Source organism: Chiloscyllium plagiosum, chromosome 4 (genome assembly GCF_004010195.1).
Source record: "Chiloscyllium plagiosum isolate BGI_BamShark_2017 chromosome 4, ASM401019v2, whole genome shotgun sequence".
In the NCBI taxonomy this organism is placed as follows: domain Eukaryota; kingdom Metazoa; phylum Chordata; class Chondrichthyes; order Orectolobiformes; family Hemiscylliidae; genus Chiloscyllium; species Chiloscyllium plagiosum.
The window spans coordinates 8,673,823-8,696,137 of record NC_057713.1 but is presented as its reverse complement, the minus strand read 5'-3'; the positions used below and the strand labels follow the sequence as shown (position 1 = coordinate 8,696,137).

Below are 22,315 nucleotides of genomic sequence, written 5' to 3'. Positions count from 1 at the left end.
GTTTAGTATTTGGGGCTAAAGGAATCAAAAAATGGAATTAATATGGAAGAAAGGAATGGAGGAAAAGCAGGGACATGCTATTCAGTTGGATGATCAATTATGATGGCCTATTTCTGCTCCTATTTTTTCATGTTTCCATGATGGATAAGTATAAGAGATTGTTAGAGTCAAACATTTAATTAGACATTCAGATCAAAATCTTATCTCAACAAAACCCTTGCCAAAAAACATCTATACTTATTTTTACATAACTCACCACATTTGGATTACAAATGTTTTCCTGATTGGTGTAACTAGTTTACCATCTGGTTTACTATTTCAGCATTGAATGATGAATATTAAGAAAAAGAAGTTCTGTGCTCTCCAAACATTATTGAAGTTAAATGTCAAGAGTATAATATCAGCAAGTGAGCTTATTTAAAGTTTAATATTTGAACATACTATTTTAAGTTGGTGACTTCAGAAGACAATCAGTATTGGAAACTCTCTCATGGTGAGCTTTTCCTTTCATGACTGGTGCCTTCTTATTCACAGTTTTTTTTAGGGTGGAGGGTAAGAGATTTGCAGATTAGCCCCATGTTTTCCATGAGAGAACTGATCCTAATCGACATCTCCAAAGGTGCACCTCATGCTTTAATACTATCTTATTCTAGATTCCCCAACAGACGAAACAGCATGAAGGAAAACAGAATCAGCATTATCTTTAGTGGCATGGCATGTGAATATAAAGAAACATCATGAGCTCTGGCTGTACAGGACATTCATTAGGCCACTGTTGGAATATTGCGTGCAATTCTGGTCTCCTTCCTATCGGAAAGATGTTGTGAAACTTGAAAGGGTTCAGAAAGGATTTACAAGGATGTTGCCAGGGTTGGAGGATTTAAGCTATAAGGAGAGGCTGAACAGGCTGGGACTGTTTGCCTTGGAGCATTGGAGGCTGAGGGGTGACCTTATAGAGGTTTACAAAATTATGAGGGGCATGGATAGGGTAAATAGACAAAGTCTTTTCCCTGGGGTCTGGGAGTCCAGAACTAGAGGGCATAGGTTTAGGGTAAGAGGGGAAAGATATAAAAGGGACCTAAGGGGCAACTTTTCCACACAGAGGGTGGTACGTGTATGGAATGAGCTGCCAGAGGAAGTGGTGGAGGCTGGTACAATTGCAACATTTAAGAGGCATTTGGGTGGGTATATGAATAGGAAGGGTTTGGAGGAATATGGGCTGGGTGCTGGCAGGTGGGACTAGATTGGGTTGGGATATCTGGTCGGCATGGACGGGTTGGACCGAAGGATCTGTTTCCATGCTGTACATCTCTATGACTCTAAAATGTTATTAGCCTGCAACATTTAATTCAGCTTACTGTGAGAGATAGGATTTGAATCCAGTGGAGTTTTAAACCTTATTTCCTTCTTAGCCATAGCAGTTATGACAAGGAGATACATAAGTAAAAGCAATAAGAGAGGTAAAGCAACGTAAGAGTTAGAAATGTTAACAATTTGAAAGGCACCATATTTACCTCCTCTGTACGACTCCTCTCCTTTTGGAAAAAACACTCTGACAACACTTGTGTTGATATAGATAAGTGGTAACTCTCGTGATGTTAAGCCATAGGCCCTCATAGGTTGGCCCGTTGACTTTCGCTTTGCCTTCGGTTTCTTTGGCAACTTTGCCTGGAATATCTTTGCCACACTGTGTAGCAGAGGGAAGGAAAGCACGACGTCGAATGGCTGGGCACTGAGGAGGATCTCATGAAGGTACTGGGGAGAACTGTCCACGATGCCTTCTGCCACCCTGTGGAGACTACGCGAAACTCGCTCGGGCCTTGATGTTAACTTATGCCGGACGTTCCGCGTAACGGCTTTGGTGTAAGTAAGAGAAAGAAATCCGTGCTGCTGGTGGGAACCTTCTAAAAGTTTGGCTGCCATCTGCATGATCACAATTTGTACACCGCATATCAACACTGGGCAAAACATATGTCAAGCAAGTCTGAGGAATCATTTGCAGCAGAGTAAACATGCTTATTATTCTTAAAACCAATTGAAAGTTGCTCATTTTAAACAGCAAGCATTAAATATATAAAAACTGTAAATACCTATTCTCAAAGTCTCATAGACAAGCAAATTACTTCCTTGTGTAGCACCAGGTGGCCATATTTTTAAAATGAAAACACAAATAATACTGCAACTGATTTACTTTGAGTAAAAACCTATTTTAATGGGTTTCATTACTCATTTCCAGTTGTAAATACCATTTCCTGAGAAAGAATCTTTGTTTTTGAATTACTTCTACACCTGTTCCAAGGGCTTTCCTTTTAAGATGTCTGGGAATATTCAGCTCTACAGGTATAACTTCTCCATTAAATTGACTAAGCACACCTTCAGCTTATTTGTTCCCTTGCTGCATTGTACACAACAGTGAAGTAGGAATCCTGCTGGTTAGGTCTAGGGTTAAAGTAGTTAAATATTTCTCTTTCTCTTTCCAGGCCTGCTGAGTATTTCCAAGATTTTCTGCTTTAAATGTCAGATTGTCAGCATCTGCAATGTTTGGCTTTCATAACTGGACCTATTCTTGGAGACTGGGGAGACCAGTTAAAGGAAGATCATTGTGCCCCCCCTTTTCTTACAATGTTTTGCGCTCTCATTTGACACCTGCAGCATTTCGTATGGTGCTCCCCTCAGGTGATATTTGCCGCCAGTATCCTCTCAGACTTGTCTCAGGCCAGCAGAAGTTAAAGGAATGCTGGCTTTATTTTCTAGTGCTCTAGATACTAGGTAATACTGCAGCCATACAAAACCCTGGTCAGATCACATCTGGTATACCCTGAACAACTCTGGGCACCACATGTTAAATGCTTTCAAAAGACAATTAAAATGACACAAGAGAAATAAACTTGCAGATCTACAGGGTTAGAATGGGGAAAGGTGTCAACTGAATCAGTGATGTAGACAGCTGGTGTGTCTATACATCTCCATTCAGTCATTGTGTTAGCCTTAGCTACATGAGATTTGATTGAAGTTAACAATCTAGTCTTCCAGATGTGACACTAAACTGAGACTCCGTTAGGTCTTGCTGGCTGCATGAAATGTTCTATGTTAATATTTCCAAAAAGAATCAGAGAATTCTCTCTGATATCATGGCCAATATTTATCTCTCAAACATCATCACTGACCCAGATTACTAGGTTACTATCACCTTGCTATTTCTGGGCTTTGCTGTGCACAAATTGGCTACTACACTTCCCAAACCATGACTGTGACTATAATTCAAAAGTACTTCATTGGCTGCAGAATACTTTGGGACATCCTGACAATGTGAAAATGAAATGTAGATGTAAATGTTCCTTTCATTTCTGGCAGATTTGAATAGTATCATTGTGATAGCTGAAACCTTTTTGTGATTGTGCCTGCTAACAAACCAAGGTTGTGGTTCTACTCAAGGAAGCAATTTATCAATTGATCACGTGTACCTTCAATATGGAGCAAACTTAAAAAGATAAAATGTTTTTAAAAAGATTAAATCAGTAATAGTAATTTAACTTATTTCTTACAGGAGGAAAGAAGCCAGAGAAATGACTGAAAGGATCTTGCTTGCTGAGGGGTCGAACCAACAAAGTGCGTCTGTTCAGCTTGTCAGTACAAGAAAGTACAACACCTCCGAAATGCCCCAGAGACCATGGGCCTTTTCCAAGGCTTGAGGTGATGGACAAGAGCGATAGGACAGACAGTGGGGGTTGGGGTGGGGGGTGGAAGCAATAAAAAGGCCATAAGCAAAACATTTGTTGATTATACTGAAGGTTTTGCAGCTGAATGCAGCTACAAAGTGCAATCATCTGCGTGATCTCATGTTATGTGTTCCATATACCATGTGACGAATACTATACTGGGCCTGTTTGTCCAAAGAGCTGTGGAGGCCAGTAGTTAATCAAATTCTGAGTAACTTTGCTCAACAGTAAATTATTACAGTGACAAAAACTGTGAAATTCTACTGCTGTATTTATTGACAAAGCTGTTACTCAGATGACATTTGAATCATGTTTTGATTTTGGAATTAGGAGTTTGCAATATGGAACACATAACTATGGGCAAAATGTGAAAAAGAAATTTACAGATTTCCTGTTGGCCTTACATACCAATTTAAACTCAACAGGAAGTAGAAAGTAAAATTTATTTGATTTGGAATATAAGCAGTAAGCACCATTAGGGATGAGAAAACATGGTTACAAGAACGAACTTGAGAAAAAGGCTGCCTTTCAAGATGCACACTTTTACAAGTTAAATAGTGTGACTTACTAAGAAGACACAATACTCCAGGCCAGGTTAATACAGTTGTTAATTGTAATTAAGAATGCATAATCAGAAATGATTTCTTTCACAGCAGGAGGTTTAGAAGAAGGTCTATAAACTGATTGAGCTGTGGATTCTAAAATCGTTCAAGTTTTGCTTTGGAATATGTACTAGAATTAACTATTTAGTTCCATCAGTTATTTTAAACCACAACTTTTAGTTATGAAGGGTAACTTTTGCAGATCATGTGGCAGGCATCTGTTTAGAATCAAACTGGCCATTTTGTCTTTTTGCCATTCAAACTTTAAAATAAAGTAATATTTCAAGAGAGGTTGAATTTCTATCCATAATAACTAGGTTTTAAAAGGGAATCATTAAAGACATTAAAGTTTGAAATTCTAATTGAGATTCCGAGGCTAAGGCAATCAAACACTCTTCAGATGATGGAAAAAAGTCAAAGTAAGAAAAATCTCATCCAATGAGCCTCATGAGGACATTTTGTTCAATAATCATGACAGATGGATATTTGAAAGTTTTGCTTGATTTTCTTTGCAACAAAGCACAGTCACTATTGCGAATCATGTGAAAGTTTCAAATCTAACCACGATCCCTCTGAAATTGCTCAGTCCTTGTAACCATTGTCTTCACATTCTGTATCAAAAACTAGAAGAAATTCATAATTCAACGTGAAGATTTAGAAATCTGCCATGACTTATTCACTATGAGAGTCTCACCCCAGGTTTTTCTTTGCATTGTAGAAGCAGTCCATCAAATTGTCCTGTGTGCCAGCCTTCACCTGGCCTGGAAAACAGAATGCCTGCCTTGTCTAGTCTAAGTAATTGTGTGATTTTTATAGACTTATACAATTTGAAAACTACACCGAACACATACTCCCCTAAAATTAAATAAGCATTTTTTTTTATCATGCCAAAAGACGGACGTATCATGGCAATTCCCGTAAGTCAATCTAACTTTCATACAAGGTTTCTTATTTTTATTAATAAACTAGCATCATCACTTCGACAGATTTTCCACAGATTTCTAATGTTTAGAAACATTTATTATTTTAGTCACACAATTAGAATGAATGTGTTCATGCTGCAAAAAAAATGTAACTGTTTCAAAACTATATTTTCTGAGCAAACATGAGTTATCATTCCAGCCGTATCTAGACTATGACATCAACAGATGTGTTTTGTGAGATTGCATTTGGGAGTCAAATCCAGGCCAATCAAACGGGGTTAAGAGTATTTGGAACAGCTGGACCAAGCATATTGGGCTCCCATTCAAGAATACGTTAGGTCCTTTTTCTTCCATTGTTATGACCGCTGGACATTAGAAGACAAGTTATGTTTTAAACCATATCATTTGATCCAGTACAAAATGGGGGAGAGAAATGTAATGTCTTACTAAATCTGCTGAAACAAGCCAGCGTGACTTCATAGTAAACCTGCCCCAACTATAAAACCCAGGCAATCTGCAATTGTTATGGAGACAGGCACTCGCTTTGTAAGTGAGGTGCAAGTTTGAACACCTGCATAGAATAGAGGAGACAAGTGATCATGCTCCTGCCCAGGCTCAGTCAGACAGTCAGAATGAGGGATTTGGGAGAATAAGACCTACAGCAGATGTTATTGCGCCAGTTGGACAAAGGGACTGATCTCTGATTAGCTACCAGAGTGCTGGTGAGGGCAGAACCCAAGTTTGAAGAGAAAAGGATTGTTGAGTTATTTACTGTACATACACACATATGAACAAAGAACAAAAGGCCATTTGGCCTCTTGAGCCTGCTCTTAAGCCAATTCAATTTTAAATGGGCGACTCTCAAGATTCTGTCTCATGAGGAAACATCGAAACTGGTAACATCAGAAATGGTTACATGATCACCCTTAGTTTAGCTTTTCAATTCCAGATTTTCTTTTTAAATTGAATTTAAATTTCACTATTGGTTGGCCATGGTGAGGTTCAAACCCATGTCCTCACAGCATTAGCCTGGTGTTCTGGATTACTATTCCAATGACATTGCCATTACTGCCCACTTCCTACTAGCAAGCCAATTGTTTATTTTTGCCTATACACTATGAGATTTTGTTTTCTGCAATAACCTTTGAAATGGCACTTCATTAGATGTCTTCTGGAAATCTGGGTACAGTGCATTCACCCCATTCCCCAGCATGAATGACCTCCTCATAGAACTGCAGGAGATTGGAAAAACATGACTTCCCTTTCAGAAAACCATGTTGGCTCTATTAGATTACCCTGAATTGATTCAAGTGTCCTGCTATAACCTCTTTAATTATTGCTTCTAATATTTTCCCTCTGATAGATGTTAAGCGAATTGGCCTGTAGTTTCCTGCTTTGGGACTCCCTCCCTTTCTGAGTAAAGGAACAGCATTTGCCTTCTTCCAGTCTCATGAAACCTTACCCCATCCTAGGGAGTGAGGAAAATTAAAAACCAATGCATCAACTATTTTACTAGCCATTTATTTTAAAACTCGAGGACAAACTCTATTAGGACCCTAGCACATGTCTGCCAACAGCTCCAACAATTTCTCAGCCCCATTCCTGCAGTGATTTTAATTTTCCTGAGTTCCTCCTCCCCATCAATTTCCTGATGTATCCCTGCTTCTGGGATCTTACTTGTATTCTCTACGGTGACAAAAGATCCAACATACCATTTCACCAACCCAAGAAAACCCAAGCATATAAATAGAAAGCGGGCTACACCACTAGTACTTCATCTGGAGGCTCACTAAAGATGTTACCTAGTATGATGATGAAACATCTGAAAATGAACCTTCCAGCTCAGTGAGCAAACCTACATTTACAAGCTTCCATTGCTTCTTCCTTTACATTACACCCTATCACGTGGTCACTGCTAGATGATTTAGACAGAACTCCCACAAGTAATTTATCACTTTATATCTATTCCTAAACTGTTTCCATACCCATATTTCCTGAATGTCATCCTTTCTATTACTCCACTTAAGTACTCTGAAGGTATAAGATATAAACATTTTATTAAAACTATTTTTTCATAGTAAGGATTTGAAACAGAATTATTTTTCATGTTTTGTTTTATATTTGCACGAGAAATGAAGCAAGATGTTGTGCCGTTATAAAGTTAAGTTTTGATATTGTTTCACCCTGGACTTAACTATCAACATCCTGGGGTTCACCACTGGCCTGAAACTGAACTGGACTAGCCACATAAATACAGTGGCTTCAAGAGTGGGTAGCTCACCAACATTTTCTCAAGGGCAACTATAGATGAGAAATAAATGCTGGCTGAGCCCATGACACCCACATTCCAAGAATGAATTAATAAAGAATCAAGAGTTAAAGGCACAGCAATCTGACACAAAATGTGGCTTGGAGTCCCATGAGTCAGTTAAGATTAGATTAGATTCCCTACAGTATGGAAACAGGCCCTTCGGCCCAACAAGTCCACACCGACCTTCCAAATATTAACCTACCAAAACCCATTCCCCTACCCTATATTTATTCTTGACTAATGCACCTAACACTATGGGCAATTTAGCATGGTCAATTCACCTGAACTGCACATCTTTTTGGATTGTGGGAGGAAGCTGGAGGAAACCTACACAGACACAAGGAGAATGTCAGTTGGTGTTTCTCTTGGATTAGCTGGTTAGCAATTTCCTACAACCAACCAGGACCCAATCAGGAAACCAGGCTAGAAGGTTGAGAGCAGTAGGGAATACAGATGCTGGACAAGTCTGCAGCTCCTAAAATAATGCATGGCTGACAAAGCAAACAAGAACAAATTGTCTTTCAGCTCAGAAGCTGGAATATGAGGACTATGAACTCTGATGTGAACAATGTCTAGTTTCCATAGCAAGTGTACGCAAGGCACCATGCTCATGTGTCAGATATACACATTCAGTGCTGACAATGCTACTCTACAAGAAATTATATTAGCTGATGCAGGCTCAATTTGTGAGCATATTTGCATCTTCTACTAGCATGGAATGAGCACTGAAAACTATCGCGAGCACAGAGTAGGCTTTGCAGTAAGCAACAGGCTAACATGGTCAATTAAGTTTTCAGCCTCCAAGCAACTCATCTTCCTGTAACTGTTACTTGATACAAGGCCTGTTATCAAGATCATACATGTCAATGGACTGTATCTGTGCCTGCATCCCGGACAAAGAGCACTTTTGTAACTCCACAGGTGATCAGGCCATGAATACCATTTCAGGGGTAAGAGGATATTCACCCTGCGTGACTTCATCGAGGCAGATATTGCGCCAACCTAAGAAGGCATCATATTACAAACTCCATGAGAAAGAAGGATGATTATATGAATGATGTGAGGTCAACGAGTTAAGCAATACAGAGGGATCTGGCAGTATGAGTGCGTGAATTACAACAGACTATCATGGAGGTAAAGCAAGAACTTAGGTCAGCAAATAGAATGTTTACTGTGAGAGGAATTGATTTCAAAAGTGGGGAAATTAAACTTCAGTTATGCAGGGCATCACTGAGAGCATATTTGGATGACTGTGCATTTTACCGGTCCTTTTGCTTTAAGGATATAAAGGCACTAAATGCAGTTCAGAGAACGTTTACTGGACTAAATCCTGGAATGGAGTGTTATCATTAGGCGAATTAAGAGATTGAAACAAGTAAGATATTGAGAGGACTTAATAGGGTACGTGCTTCTTCTTGAGGGAAATCTCGAACTGGGTCACTATTTAAAAATAAGAAGTGAGCCTTTTATGATAGAGATGAAAATAGTATTTTTCTCAGGGACCATGACTTTGGAACTCTCCTCCTCAACAGGTAGTGGAAGCAGAGTCTTTGAATATTTCTGATCGGGTTTCTGATAAGCAACGAAGTGAAAGGATATAAAGGGCTGGCAGGAATATGGAGTAATCAAATCAATCTTGACCTTATTGAATGTGGAATAGGCCCAAGAGGCTTACTGACCTAATACTGGTTTTGATTCATATGCTTGTACATTCAAATTGTATTTTGGATAAAATACTTTTATCGATGCATCACTAAAAGTGAATATTTTCACTTTACTCATTCCACAAAATGGCAGTATACACATTAAGGACATAATTATTTTACCTGCTCCTGTAGTGATCAATATTGAAGCTGCCTATTTTGCACTTCACCTTTGTGTAAACATCTTGGATATCAACTGAAGCACTCAAGTCCTCAAGTTCACCAACAACACAAATACCTGAAATTGTAATTGAAGAAATTTATTAACTGAAAAAAGTTACAAAGTTTCAGAAATAACCTTTAAAAAGATTAGTGAGATATTAATTAGCTGGACATCTACCAGGGGTCTGAAGAATTAAAACACTGTTTCAACATGATGCAAAGTTCCAAAAACACATAAACGCAACAGATTTTTAAGAAGCAGAGATTCCACTCTAGGAATTTTGTCTTTGTGATTCTTCATGCTCAGCAGAGGGGAAAACGGATTGCAGCTATAATGGATTGGGTACAATTGACCGGTGTGGAATGTGTTAGGGCAACACAGGTCAGGCAGAGATGGAGATCCATAAAATATAGGAATACAATTAGGCCATTTGGCCAATCGAGTCTCCTCCTCATTTGATATGTTCATCCTACCCATTCCCCTGCTTTCTGCCAGTAACATTGGATCCGCTTGCTAATCAAGAACCTATCTATCCCTGATTTAAATGCAGTTAATGACTTGGCTTCCACAGCCTTCTGTGGCAATGAATTCCACAGATTCACTAACCTCTAGCTGAAGAAATTCCTCCTCAACTCAGTTCACACCTCACCTTCACCCTAAGGCTGTAACCTTCAGGCCTTACGTGGAAATATCTTCCCAATGTGCTCTCCATACATGCCTCTCAGTATTCCATAAGTTTCAATGAGATCTCATGTCATCTTTTTAAACTCCATTGAGGTCAGATGCATGGAATGCAGCATACTGGGAAAAAGGTGACACCAATGAATGAACACGCACAAAAGCAGTTTCTGCTGAAAATGGCAATAGATTTTGAAGGTTTATCCAAAACATTAAGGCTTTTTAATCAATTATAACCCATTTCTGAAATAAATGATTGCCAGATAAAGTCAACAGAACAAAGCAGCTTAGAATATTATGGAGAATATTGACGCCATGTGATCTCCTGAAGTAGTGTTGATAATTTGAGAGGGTTGGAGAAGAATATACCCAAATATGTTTGTTACTTTAAGCATCCTAATGCTTTTGTCTTTTCACAGGAGATTATATAGACCAACTTATGCAGGACATAGAAGCAAGGAGGGTGGAAGGAAAGAAACTTTATTGCTGGAACAGCACAGCAGGTCAGGCAGCATCCAGGGAACAGGAGATTCGACGTTTCGGGCACAGGCCCTTCTTCAGGAATGTCATTCCTGAAGAAGGGCCTGTGCCCGAAACGTCGAATCTCCTGTTCCCTGGATGCTGCCTGACCTGCTGTGCTGTTCCAGCAATAAAGTTTCAACTTTGATCTCCAGCATCTGCAGACCTCACTTTCTCCTGGAAGGAAAGAAACATCTAGTTATGATGCTCCAATTATTATATGATGGGGAGGTGCCAGTGTTAGACTGGGGTAGACCTGACAAAGGAGCAGCATCTGAAAGCTTTTGATTTCAAATAAACGTGTTGGACTATAACCTGGTGTCGTTTGACTTCTGACCCTTTTGTATGTGATGGATCATCTGATCTTTACCTGTCTGTCCATTTTGTATGCTTGGAATTTTAATACAAAATAGTATATGTTGAATATCCTTGGAAAATGTCCCAATTATACATCTACATTCAGAAAATATCTCCTTCCTTCCACTGGCCGAATTTGAAAACATTTAATAATGCATCATTTCCTGAATGACACAAAGAAGGATTATTTGTTCCCAGATATTTTCTAATGTTGCTCAATATGTTTACAGCAGTCATAGTGTTTCTTTAGTTTTTCTCCCTGTGGACACTTGAACTTCACTGAGCTTCTCCTCTTCCAAGTAAGATACAGACGCTACCATAGAGAGGAGCCAGGCAAAAACATTATGTCCTATCAGCGTTGGAACTTGTTAAAGTATTCTGAGATTATTGAGAAAGAAAGCCACCCAAGCAGTAAAAGAGCCTGCCAATTCACTGTCACCCTTATTGCTAAAAACTGCCTTTAAGGACACTGATCACATGTTCACAGTTTTAATACTTACATTTCTGTGAGAAAGTGGAATTCCTTTGGAAAGGGTACTTATAATGGGGTTAGGGGATTATTCATTCCCCATTCATAGATGCAGTAATTTATATTTCTCACCTGTGCCTTTACTGCTTGGTTCCTGAGCAAACAAGTTAACAGTAACTTTAGGCAACATCCACTGCATCCATAAACTGATACATCCTGTCGTTCCACCAATATTAGTAGTTTTCTGTTCCAGTGTGGACGAGTCAGCGAAGGGGCTTTCATCCACCATTTGGACTGAATCGCCCTATGGAAAACATTCAAACACAACAATTTGTACTACAGCTGTAGGATGAAATAATCATATATGACACTTCCAAATACTATCCACAACTAAACCACAAGTTTCCAAGACTTAGAGATACCCACAGATGGAACCCAAAGAGAAATAATAGTGCATTACATCAGAATGCATTTAAGTGAGGAAGAATAAAGTTATAAATTTGGCAGCTTCAGTTTCTACCAAATCTGTTTAAAAGCAGGAGAAGACTAACTTTTCTATAGAATTTCTCATGACCTCAGAACATCCCAAAGCACTTTACAGCTAATTGAATAGTAGCCACTGTTTTAATGTAGGAAACAATTCAGTCAATTTGCATACAGTAAAACCTCAATAAAAGTCAATGGGATAATGATTAGACAATCATTTATTTTTATGGGTTTAACCCATGAATTAACAGGAAAGTAGCTGCCTGGAGATGAAATTGGTTGAGTGAGAGGAATCCAGAAAGTAGTGATGAGAGAATTGTTTTTTTTCCTCAGGCTAGAGAAAGGCATTGAGTGGGGTCTATCAGAGATTGGTACTGGGACTATAGGTTTTCATGACAGATATTGTAGAGATTGAAATTGGTTAATTTTGAGTTTTTTTTTTGATCTGGGGACTAAAATAAGAAAGTGCTGTTTTGAAACTGGTGCTTGAAATAATGGCTGCAGTTTTGAAAACCATGCAAAACATTGTGTAAACAATCATTTGACTGGTCTATGGACTACTGGCCATTATCAATGAAAGAGACCTTTTTGCCTGCCAACATCCATAACTGGTACTTACTTTATTGATCAGTTTGGAGCTAGGAACAAGTTACAGAGAGAGGTATGTTCAATTTTTCCCCAGCTCAGGAACAATGTCTATTCTCTGCAATCAAGCTTCACTGTAAAGCTGAAGAAAACCAGTTTTCCTTTCTTGCAATGTTTTGTAAGCTGAGATTTTAAACTAATAGGCCAGAGACTTTTTGTAAATATAACATCCACCTTGTGTCACCCACCAATCAGTAGAAGCATCCAGAGAAAAAGGACTGAAGCAATAACAAAAGAATTCCTGATGAAGAGCTCATGCTCAAAACGTCGACTCTCCTGCTCCTCGGATGCTCCCTGACCAGCTGTGCTTTTCCAGCATCACACTTTTCAACTGATCTCTAGCATCTGCAGTCCTCAATTTTTCCTCCCTGAAGCAATGTACTGATCCGCAGAAGTGTCATAAAGATCATCTCAACAACAGAACCCAGGAACAGCGACAACCGAATTATCTTTCCAGTTTCTTTTTCCCTCTGCCCAAAAGAGAGTGTGTGAGTGAGTGAGTGAGTGTGTGTGTGCGTGCACGCGCACGCACGCACATGTGCAAGTTTTAATCAATAGTATCATGTACCAATGGTTTGTAAGTATTTCCCTCTAATTATTTTTAATAAATAGCAATTTTTGTTCAGTACAGAAACCTGGTCCATGATTTCTATCAACTTGGATCTGAAAGTCAAGTAAATTGAGGAACTTAGCATACTTTATAAAATTGTTAACTTTTATGACTACACTGGTAACAATGAGGCCTGATTTCCAGTACACTGTCTCTGTGAGCCATAATATTAAGGGTACAATTTCAAAATTTGCAGATGACACTAAGCTGTCAGCTACACATGATAGTGACAGACTTCAAGTGGTCTGGTGGAAATGGGAGGACACATGGCAGATTAAATTTAATGCAGAGAAATGTGCAGTGGTACATTTTATTGAAAAGAATGAGGAAAGATGAAACAAAATAAAGGACACAATTGTTATGGTTCTGTTCGCTGACCAACTAGCCACGAAATGACACGACCAGCTATCCTTAGTAGCCACACATTCAGATGACAAGCAACATGAGTTCAACTGGGACAACACTACTATTATAGGACAAGCCAAACAGAGAACAGCCAGGGAATTCCTAGAGGCATGGCATTCATCCACAGATTCAATCAACAAGCACATCGACCTGGACCCAATATACCGGCCACTGCAGCGGACAGCTGGAACTGACAACCGGAAGCAGCAGATACAAATCACTATAAATGCCAGAGGAAACATCACAGAAGCGCTCCCAAGCACTGAGGATGTCACCTAGACAGGGGACGAAACATCTGCAACACAAATTCCTGGGCGAACAGAACCACAACAACGAGCACCCGAGCTACAAATCTTCTCACAAACTTTAAAGGACACAATTCCAGTGGGAGTACAGGAATATACAGATTTGGGAACATAAATAAATTTGCTCCTTTATCCTCATCTCAGTAAAAGGGGCAAAATCCTGGAAATTGCATCCAAACAGTGCCATGATGTAGCAAGACCCTGCTGTGAAGTGGTTCACCTCCACATTATCAAGTATAATTAAAGATGGTCAATAAATTCTGCCTCTGCCAGGACCACTCACATCTCACAATGCAAAAAAGAAAATTGCTCATTAACAATGCTCTGCAATGTCGAAAAATATTTATTCTTTAGTCATTACAAAGTGGTTGAACTAATGTTTTGTAAATATACCAATGCACGCAATGAATCTATAATAGCTGAGGCTAATTTTCCAAAATTCGTCAGGCCACTGCAAGACAGCAGCTGCTCACCTGACCATATTTCCATGACTTTGTACAAGAAACACAATGAGCCACTCTGAACTATCTTACTGTAAGAAACAACCATCCAGTCTTTGAGAAAATTTATTTTCTTTAGAAAATGAAAACATCCAATCAAAATTTCATGAATTGGTGTCATCAGGTTTTTCCACTGCCTGCATCAAGGAAAAATAAGCTGCTGAAGCCAAAAGTAGATGTCCACTGCTGAAGTGTATTATCATAGTTTATTATCCCACTCTGAATGCAGGATCTCTTCCACACACCTACTGGTTTCAATGTCATTACCATTCATACACTGAGGAAAAGCACACATCTCTTATGACAAGATTTATACAGTGCTTATGCAATGAAAGCTTGTCACAACAGTTCAGACTTAACAAAGAACTAAAGAAATATCTACCAGCCTATAAATGTCAACTCCCAGGCTAGACAGATAGATTCCAAGGGGAAAGGGGGGAGGAAGGGAGAGAGAATTGAGTTTGTTCTAAGAATAGTGAATTTATTGGGAATTTGTTCTGAAGGAAACCCTCTACACACAAAACAATCTCTTAATCCTTTAGTGGGAACTAACTAAGGCAGCGAGATCCATGGTCTCAACACTTATAATTGCTTTTCACATCCTACAAGTGGGGGCAGAGCCCCAAATCATTCTTCCTAGATTTTTGTTTATCAGACAGCGAACAAATATTCCTACCAAAATGGATGGATCATTGCAGGTTAATGAATTTCAAACTGAAGAAACTTTATTCAAGCTGTATTTGGTTTGCGATAATCACCATCCTAAGTCTTTCATGACTTTAACGTCCCAAGTAGTTTTCATGGATCAATGTATCCATTAAAATAGCAAACCAATAAATCTCACACAGTGGCATTTGCATCTGATAATCCCCCCAAAATCTAAACTTGATACGTCTTTAGTAATTTTCCAAATCTTGTGTTCAGATAATTCAGACAGATAAAATGAAGGAAGAAAAGAATTAAAGGTAATGCAAATCGAGTTAGTTAGATAAAAAAGAGAGAAGAGGTTCATATGGTGTAGAAACACCAATACAGGCCAATAAATCAATGTAGGGAGCAATTTACTGCAGATGCTGGAATCTGTACTGAAAACAACCAATGCTGGACTCATAGTGGGTCAGACTGCATTCACGGAGAGAGCACGCTAACACTTCGAGTCTAGATGACTATCGAGACTCAAAACGTTAGCTTGCTCTCTTTCTCCATGGATCCTGCTTGACCCAATAAGCCAGTGCTGGAAATGTGTTGCTGGAAAAGCGCAGCAGGTCAGGCAGCATCCAGGGAACAGGAGAATCGACGTTTCGGGCATAAGCCCTTCTTCAGGAATCCAACCTCATAGTCCCACAACCCCGCACCTCCCGCTTCTACCTCCTGCCCAAAATCCACAAACCTGACTGCCCCGGCCGACCCATTGTCTCCGCCTGCTCCTGCCCCACCGAACTCATCTCTGCGTACCTTGACCCCGTCCTGTCCCAAACAAAAAAAAATTTCCAGCTCTGATCTCCAGCATCTGCAGACCTCACTTTCTCCTCCAATAAGCCAGTGGCCTGTTCTATGCTTTAAATTTTGTTCAAAAGTGACATGAACGTAAATTGTGGAAAAGAGTTATTAATGTTCTCATGGCAACATTGCTTGATGATGTAGATTGTGGAAAGTCTATTTTTATTTCAACCATGTAGCATGTCCAAGATGGTGCAGAGCAGTCACAAGAGGCCACATGAAAGGGTGAGAGCTTATAGGGTGGAAATTTGATGCCATCGTTTTTTACACTACAACAGTGACTAATCTTCACTGATACTGGAGCACTCGAACAGCATATACTTTTCAGATTAATGATTCTTTCAGTCACTTGCTATCATTCATTTCAAGCATTCATGGGATGTAGACACTGAGGCCAGCATTCATCGTCAATCTCTAATTGTTCTTGAGAAGGTGATAAATTGCTTTCTTGAAGCACTGCACTCCAAATTGAATAGAAAGACTCACAGTACTGTCGGGAAAACAGTTAGAGGATTTTGACCAAGCAACAAGTCATGTGGTGTGTGGCCTTGAGGGGAATTTGCAGGTGATGGTGTTCCGAAACACCTAATTGACTTGCTATTCTCGGCAGTAGAGGTTGTTGGTTTGGAAGGTGCTGTTAAAAGGAGCCTTGCAGAGATATTGAGGAACATCTTGTAGATGGTTCAACCACACACAAGTAAATGCCAATATGCATTGGTAGTGGAGGGAATGAAAGTTAAAGGTGTTAAATGGAGTATTAATCAAATGGCTGTATTATCCACCATGCATGGATCTTCTCGAGTAATGTTGGAACTGCATGCAAACAGGAAACTGGACAGTATTCCATTTCAATGCTATCTTATAGATGGTAGACAGAGTTTGGAGAGTCAAGACGGGAGTTGTATGCCACTGAATTCCTAGCATATGACATGCTTTTATTGTCATAATATTTATAGGCTGGTGCAGTTCAGTTTCTTGTCAGGATGTTGAGAGTAGGGGATTCACCAATATCAATGTGATCGATTGTCATGGGTAAATGGTTGGATTGTTTCTTATTGTAGATGGATATTGATTGGCACTTAACAACCAAAATCTGGATGCTGTCCAGATCTTGCTGCAGTAGGACATATGTTTCAGTATGTTTGGGCCAAAGACACCACCCTACATACCAACTGCAGTGTTATGTTGTGCCTGATTATTCTCCCTATAGAACCATCTTTGTGCTAAATATGACTAACCAGGGCAGAGTTTTGCCCTGATTCCTATTGACTCCAATTCTGCAAAATCTCCTTTATGCCACACACAGTCAATTGCTGCCTTGATATCAAGGGCAGTTGCCCTCATTTGCCTTATTGAACTTAGTTATTTTGTCAATGCTTGGACCAAATATAATCACAAACTACCTAGCCTTCTAGATCTACTTTGGCATCCATCATTACTCTGGTCGCATTCCCAGCTGACAAAGTACAGTGTATAAATTCAAGCTGTTGTTCTTCTATAAACATCATAAAAACTAAAAAATGGACAAAAATGAACCCCTCATTTTGTGCCTAATATTTGCACTTAAGTACAACTGAAATATTCTGTACTGTCCCTAGATAAATATGAACGAGTATGAATTAAGAGTCTACAAGTTTTAATGTATCGGTATCTTGCAGTCGATTTACTGAGGTCAACCATAAACAGGAACCAGGCAGAAAATTTGGAATTCCACAGATATTAATGTTCTTTACAACAGATTCATGCTCCATACTCTTTCCTATTGCCGACGTCTATTGTGATCAAACCCAAAGATTCTCAATGGTTCTGGAGTTGATGGACAAGGAAGTCAGGGCCATTGGAGAACAGACAAGATATGAGGTTGAGATCACAACCAGATCAGCCATGGTCTGTTTGAATGGTCTCATCTTGCTCATAAGTCCCATGCTCCTACGGGAAATTTTAAGTAACCCTCGAATTGAAGATCACCCATAAGTTTTCTAACCCTTTCAACACCTCAAGAAATTTGGAATTGAATCAATCTCAAAGGAAATACACTACTTTAAATTTGGAAAACTGATAATTTATTCTCGATAATTGTCATTTCCTCTAAACCGATAACTATATTTCAAACTGTTTTCAAAACAGGTTCAAGCCTATATTAAAATAATGGCCACAACTCTGCTGCACTACTTCATTTTGCAGACTTTAAACAGTTCCCTCTAGTGGATAACTGATTACAAGCTTACTTGAAAACAAAATTGAAATATTTTTAATAGCTGGATCGGAATCCAATATTCATGTCTATAATCTGTTCTGAGATGTATCTACTGGAAATGTGCAGACAACCATTGTTTAATCAACAGTAATACGATTCATGCACCCCATTTGCCAAAGATTTAGAAATGTATCCAAAATTATCTTGTATTTTGCCTGCTCCATAATTCTATCTGGCCTCCCAGTTTCAGAAACAATATAAAAAAAAATCGAAAGAACTGTGGATGCTGTAAATCAAACAAAAACAGAAGTTGCTGGAAAAGCTCAGCAGGTCTGGCAGAATCTGAAAAGAGAAATCAGAGTTAAAGTTTCAGGTCCGTTGACGCTTCCTCAGTTCTGACCTTCCTCAGACTAGAAATATTAACTCCAATTTCTCTTCACAGATGCTGTCAGACCTGCTGAGCTTTTCCAGCAACTCCTGTTTTTGCTTCCACAAACAATATACTCTGTTTGCAGCCCTAATTATAGAGGGACTGCAGCGATCCATATAGTATTTGACCATCTCAGTATAAAACATACAATCATTTCTACAAGCAAATTAGTTTTCAAATCCCTTTTAGAGCTCATAAATAGCTTGTTTCAAGAATATAGCTCACCTCAAGCATCTCATGAATAATTTTTGAAGGGCAATAAATGTTGACCGTGCCAACAATGCCCATATCTGGAAAATAAATACCACTCCTGACAGTCAGGCTTTTAACACAGCACAGTGGCTCAGTGGTTAGCACTGCTGCCTCACAGTGCCAGGAACTTGGGTTCCTGGGAATGAATCCAAAACTTGTACCTTAAACTTAAGGAAGGCCAATTATGAAGCATTGCAAAAACAAAAGTGATCTGGCAAACTAGGTTAAGGGTCAAGTCAACAGAAATGCAGTGGAAGGCACTTGAGGGAATATTTCAGAATAAACAAGATAAATACATTGCAATGTGAAAGGAAAACAATTCATCGGACACACCCACCACCCATGGGCAACAAGGAATATTTAGGATAGTATCAAACTTAAAGAACAAAATGGATAGCAGATCAGAGATTGTTATTTTTTATACACTGCCCAAAAAATGACTACAAGATTATTAAGAAGGGAAAAATTAAGGGTATGAGAGAAAACTGGCCACAAAAAAAGTGAAAGAGTTTCTACAAATATTTATAACAGAAAGGAATTGATAAGTGAGTGTTAGTTCTTTCGAAAGTGAGTCTGGGCATTATTTAAAAATAAGATGATGGCAGACAAATGAAAAGGGTATTTTGCATCAGGGAATGGAAACCAGAGAAAAGCTCAAGAAAATTGCAATAATCAGGAAGCAATATTGAGCATGCCTTTCAAGCTGTAGTGCCTTAAAAGAAGTAGATAGTGAGACAGTTGCTACATTACGTTTAATTTTCGAAAACTCCCTAGACTGGAGCAATGTGCTGTTAGATTTGAAGACGTCAAGTGTAAATCCTTTATTCAAAAAGTGAGGGCAACCAAAACAAGCAGGAAATTACAGGTCAGTTAGCATATTATCTGGCATTGGGAAAACATTAGAAGCTATTATAGGTTCAGCCGATTCTGCTACAACATGTGTTTCTTCAACGCGAATTAGCTTTAACGGAATTGAAGAATTTAGACCATTATTTGTAGAACACGAACTTTCATTACCCGAATTGATTTTAACTTGATTCTGGCCACATTAGTGTGATTTTTTTATAACGCGAGATCACACAAGAACGTAACTATCACATTATATCAGAACCAACTATAATTAAAGCAGGAAATATAGAGAAGTTCAAAATAATTCGGTACGGTCAACATGGTTTGGTTAAAGGGATATCATGCTTGACTAAAATATTGGAGTTCCTTGAGCAAATATCATGTGCTGAGGACAGGTGGAAAGTACTATACTTTGATTCCTAGAAGGTATTTGATAATGTACCACATCAAAGGTTATTGTGGGAAATAAAAGATTGTAGAGGGTGACATATTGGCATGGACAGAAGATTGGAGAGCTAACAGGACCAAGACAGTAGAGATAATTGACTCATCTTCTGGATGGCATGATTTAAAAAAAGGTGTTCACAAGAAATCAGTGCTGAAGCCTCAACCTTCCACAATATTTAAAAGATGACTTGGATGAACAAAATAAAGCCATGGTGAATAAATTCACTAATGGCTTAAATATAGGTAGGAAAGTAAGTTGTGAGGAGAACACTGTTATGATACCAGCTAACATTACTGCTGAACAACTCAGTGCCAAGACTGAACTGTGGCTTGATAAAACATTTTTTTTTACGTGATGACCTTCCACTGAAGTATATGAGCCTCCAGATTTGGTTTTAACAATACAACAGAAGTTTACATTGAACATAGAACATTACAGCGCAGTACAGGCCTTTCGGCCCTCGATGTTTTGCTGACCTGTCATACCAATCTGAAGCCCATCTCACCTACACTATTCCATGTACGTCCATATGCTTGTCCAATGATGACTTAAATGTACTTAAAGTTGGCGAATCTACTACCGTTGCAGGCAAATATTCCATACCCTTACTACTCTCTGAGTAAAGAAACTACCTCTGATATCTGTCCTATATCTATCACCCCTTAATTTAAAACTATGCCCCCTCGGCTCGCCATCACCATACTTGGTAAAAGGCTCTCCCTATCCACCCTATCTAAACCTCTGATTATCTTGTATGTCTCTATTAAGTCACCTCTCAACCTTCTTCTCTCCAACGAAAACTGCCTCAAGTCCCTCAGCCTTTCCTCGTAAGACTTTCCCTCCATACCAGGCAACATCCTAGTGAATCTCCTCTGCACTCTTTCCAAATCTTCCACATCCTTCTTATAATGCGGTGACCAGAACTGTACACAATACTCCAAATGCTGCCGCGCCAGAGTTTTGTACAACTATAGCATAACCCCATAGTTCCGGAACTCGATCCCTCTATTAATAAAAGCTAAAACACTGTATGCCTTCTTAACAACCCTGTCAACCTGGGTGGCAACTTTCAAGGATCTGTGTACCTGGACATCGAGATCTCTCTGCTCATCTACACTACCAAGAATCTTACCATTAGCCCAGTACTTTGCATTCCGGTTACTCCGACCAAAGTGAATCACCTCACACTTGTCCGCATTAAACTCCATTTGCCACCTCTCAGCCCAGCTCTGCAGCTTATCTATGTCTCTCTGTAACCTACAACATCCTTCATCACTATCCACAACTCCGCCGACCTTAGTGTCGTCTGCAAATTTACTAACCCACCCTTCTACACCCTCATCCAGGTCGTTTATAAAAATGACGAACAGCAGTGGACCCAACACCAACCCTTGCGGTACACCACTAGACTCCAGGATAAACATTTCCCATCAACCACCACCCTCTGTCTTCTTTCAGCAAGCCAATTACTAATCCAAACTGCTATATCTCCCACAATCCCATTCCTCCGTATTTTGTACAATAGCCTTCTGTGGGGAACCTTATCGAATCCCTTGCAGAAATCCATATACACCATATCAACCGGTTTACTCTCATCTACCTGTTTGGTCACCTTCTCAAAGAACTCAATGAGGTTTGTGAGGCAGACCTACCCTTCACAAAACCGTGCTGACTATCCCTAATCAAATTATTCTTTTCTAGATGATTATAAAGCCTATCTCTTATAAACTTTTCCAACACTTTACCAACTGAAGTAAGGCTCACTGGTCTATAATTACCTGGGTTATCTCTACTCCCCTTCTTGAACAGAGGAACCACATTTGCTGTCCTCCAGTCTTCCGGCACTATTCCTGTAGACAATGGCGATTTAACGATCAATGCCAAAGGCTCGGCAATCTCCTCCCTGGCTTCCCAGAGGACCCTAGGATAAATCCCATCCAGCCGAGGGGACTTATCTATTTTCACACTCTGCAGGATTTCTAATACCTCTTCCTTGTGAACCTCAATCACACCTAGTCTGGTAGCCTGTATCTCAGTATTCTCCTCAACAACAAAATATTCATTAAGTGCTTCCCCTATCTCCTCTGACTCCACACACAACTTCCCACTACTATCCTTGATTGGCCCTAATCTTACTCTCATCATCCTTTTATTCCTGAAATACCTATAGAAAGCCTTAGGGTTTACCCTGATCCTATCCGCCAACAACTTCTCATGCCTCCTCCCGGCTCCTCTGAACTCTCG

At 39.4% G+C, this 22,315-nt stretch overlaps 1 protein-coding gene across 7 annotated transcripts in view; it reads right to left on the bottom strand.

The window, feature by feature from the left end:
• Positions 1–22,315, bottom strand: part of LOC122548836 (vacuolar protein sorting-associated protein 13B-like) — a 968,370-nt gene that overhangs the window by 310,500 nt on the left and 635,555 nt on the right. For 5 of the 7 annotated variants that reach the window (XM_043687672.1, XM_043687667.1, XM_043687669.1 and 2 more), the window contains 4 exons: positions 11,577–11,748; positions 9,382–9,496; positions 3,546–3,687; positions 1,515–1,923 (listed from right to left, as the gene is read on the bottom strand). In XM_043687672.1, the coding sequence (XP_043543607.1) occupies positions 1,515–1,923; positions 3,546–3,687; positions 9,382–9,496; positions 11,577–11,748 (838 nt within the window). Of the gene's footprint in view, positions 1–1,514; positions 1,924–3,545; positions 3,688–5,015; positions 5,083–9,381; positions 9,497–11,576; positions 11,749–22,315 lie in introns of those variants that run through there. The other 2 variants (XM_043687671.1, XM_043687674.1) reach the window with 2 other exon arrangements.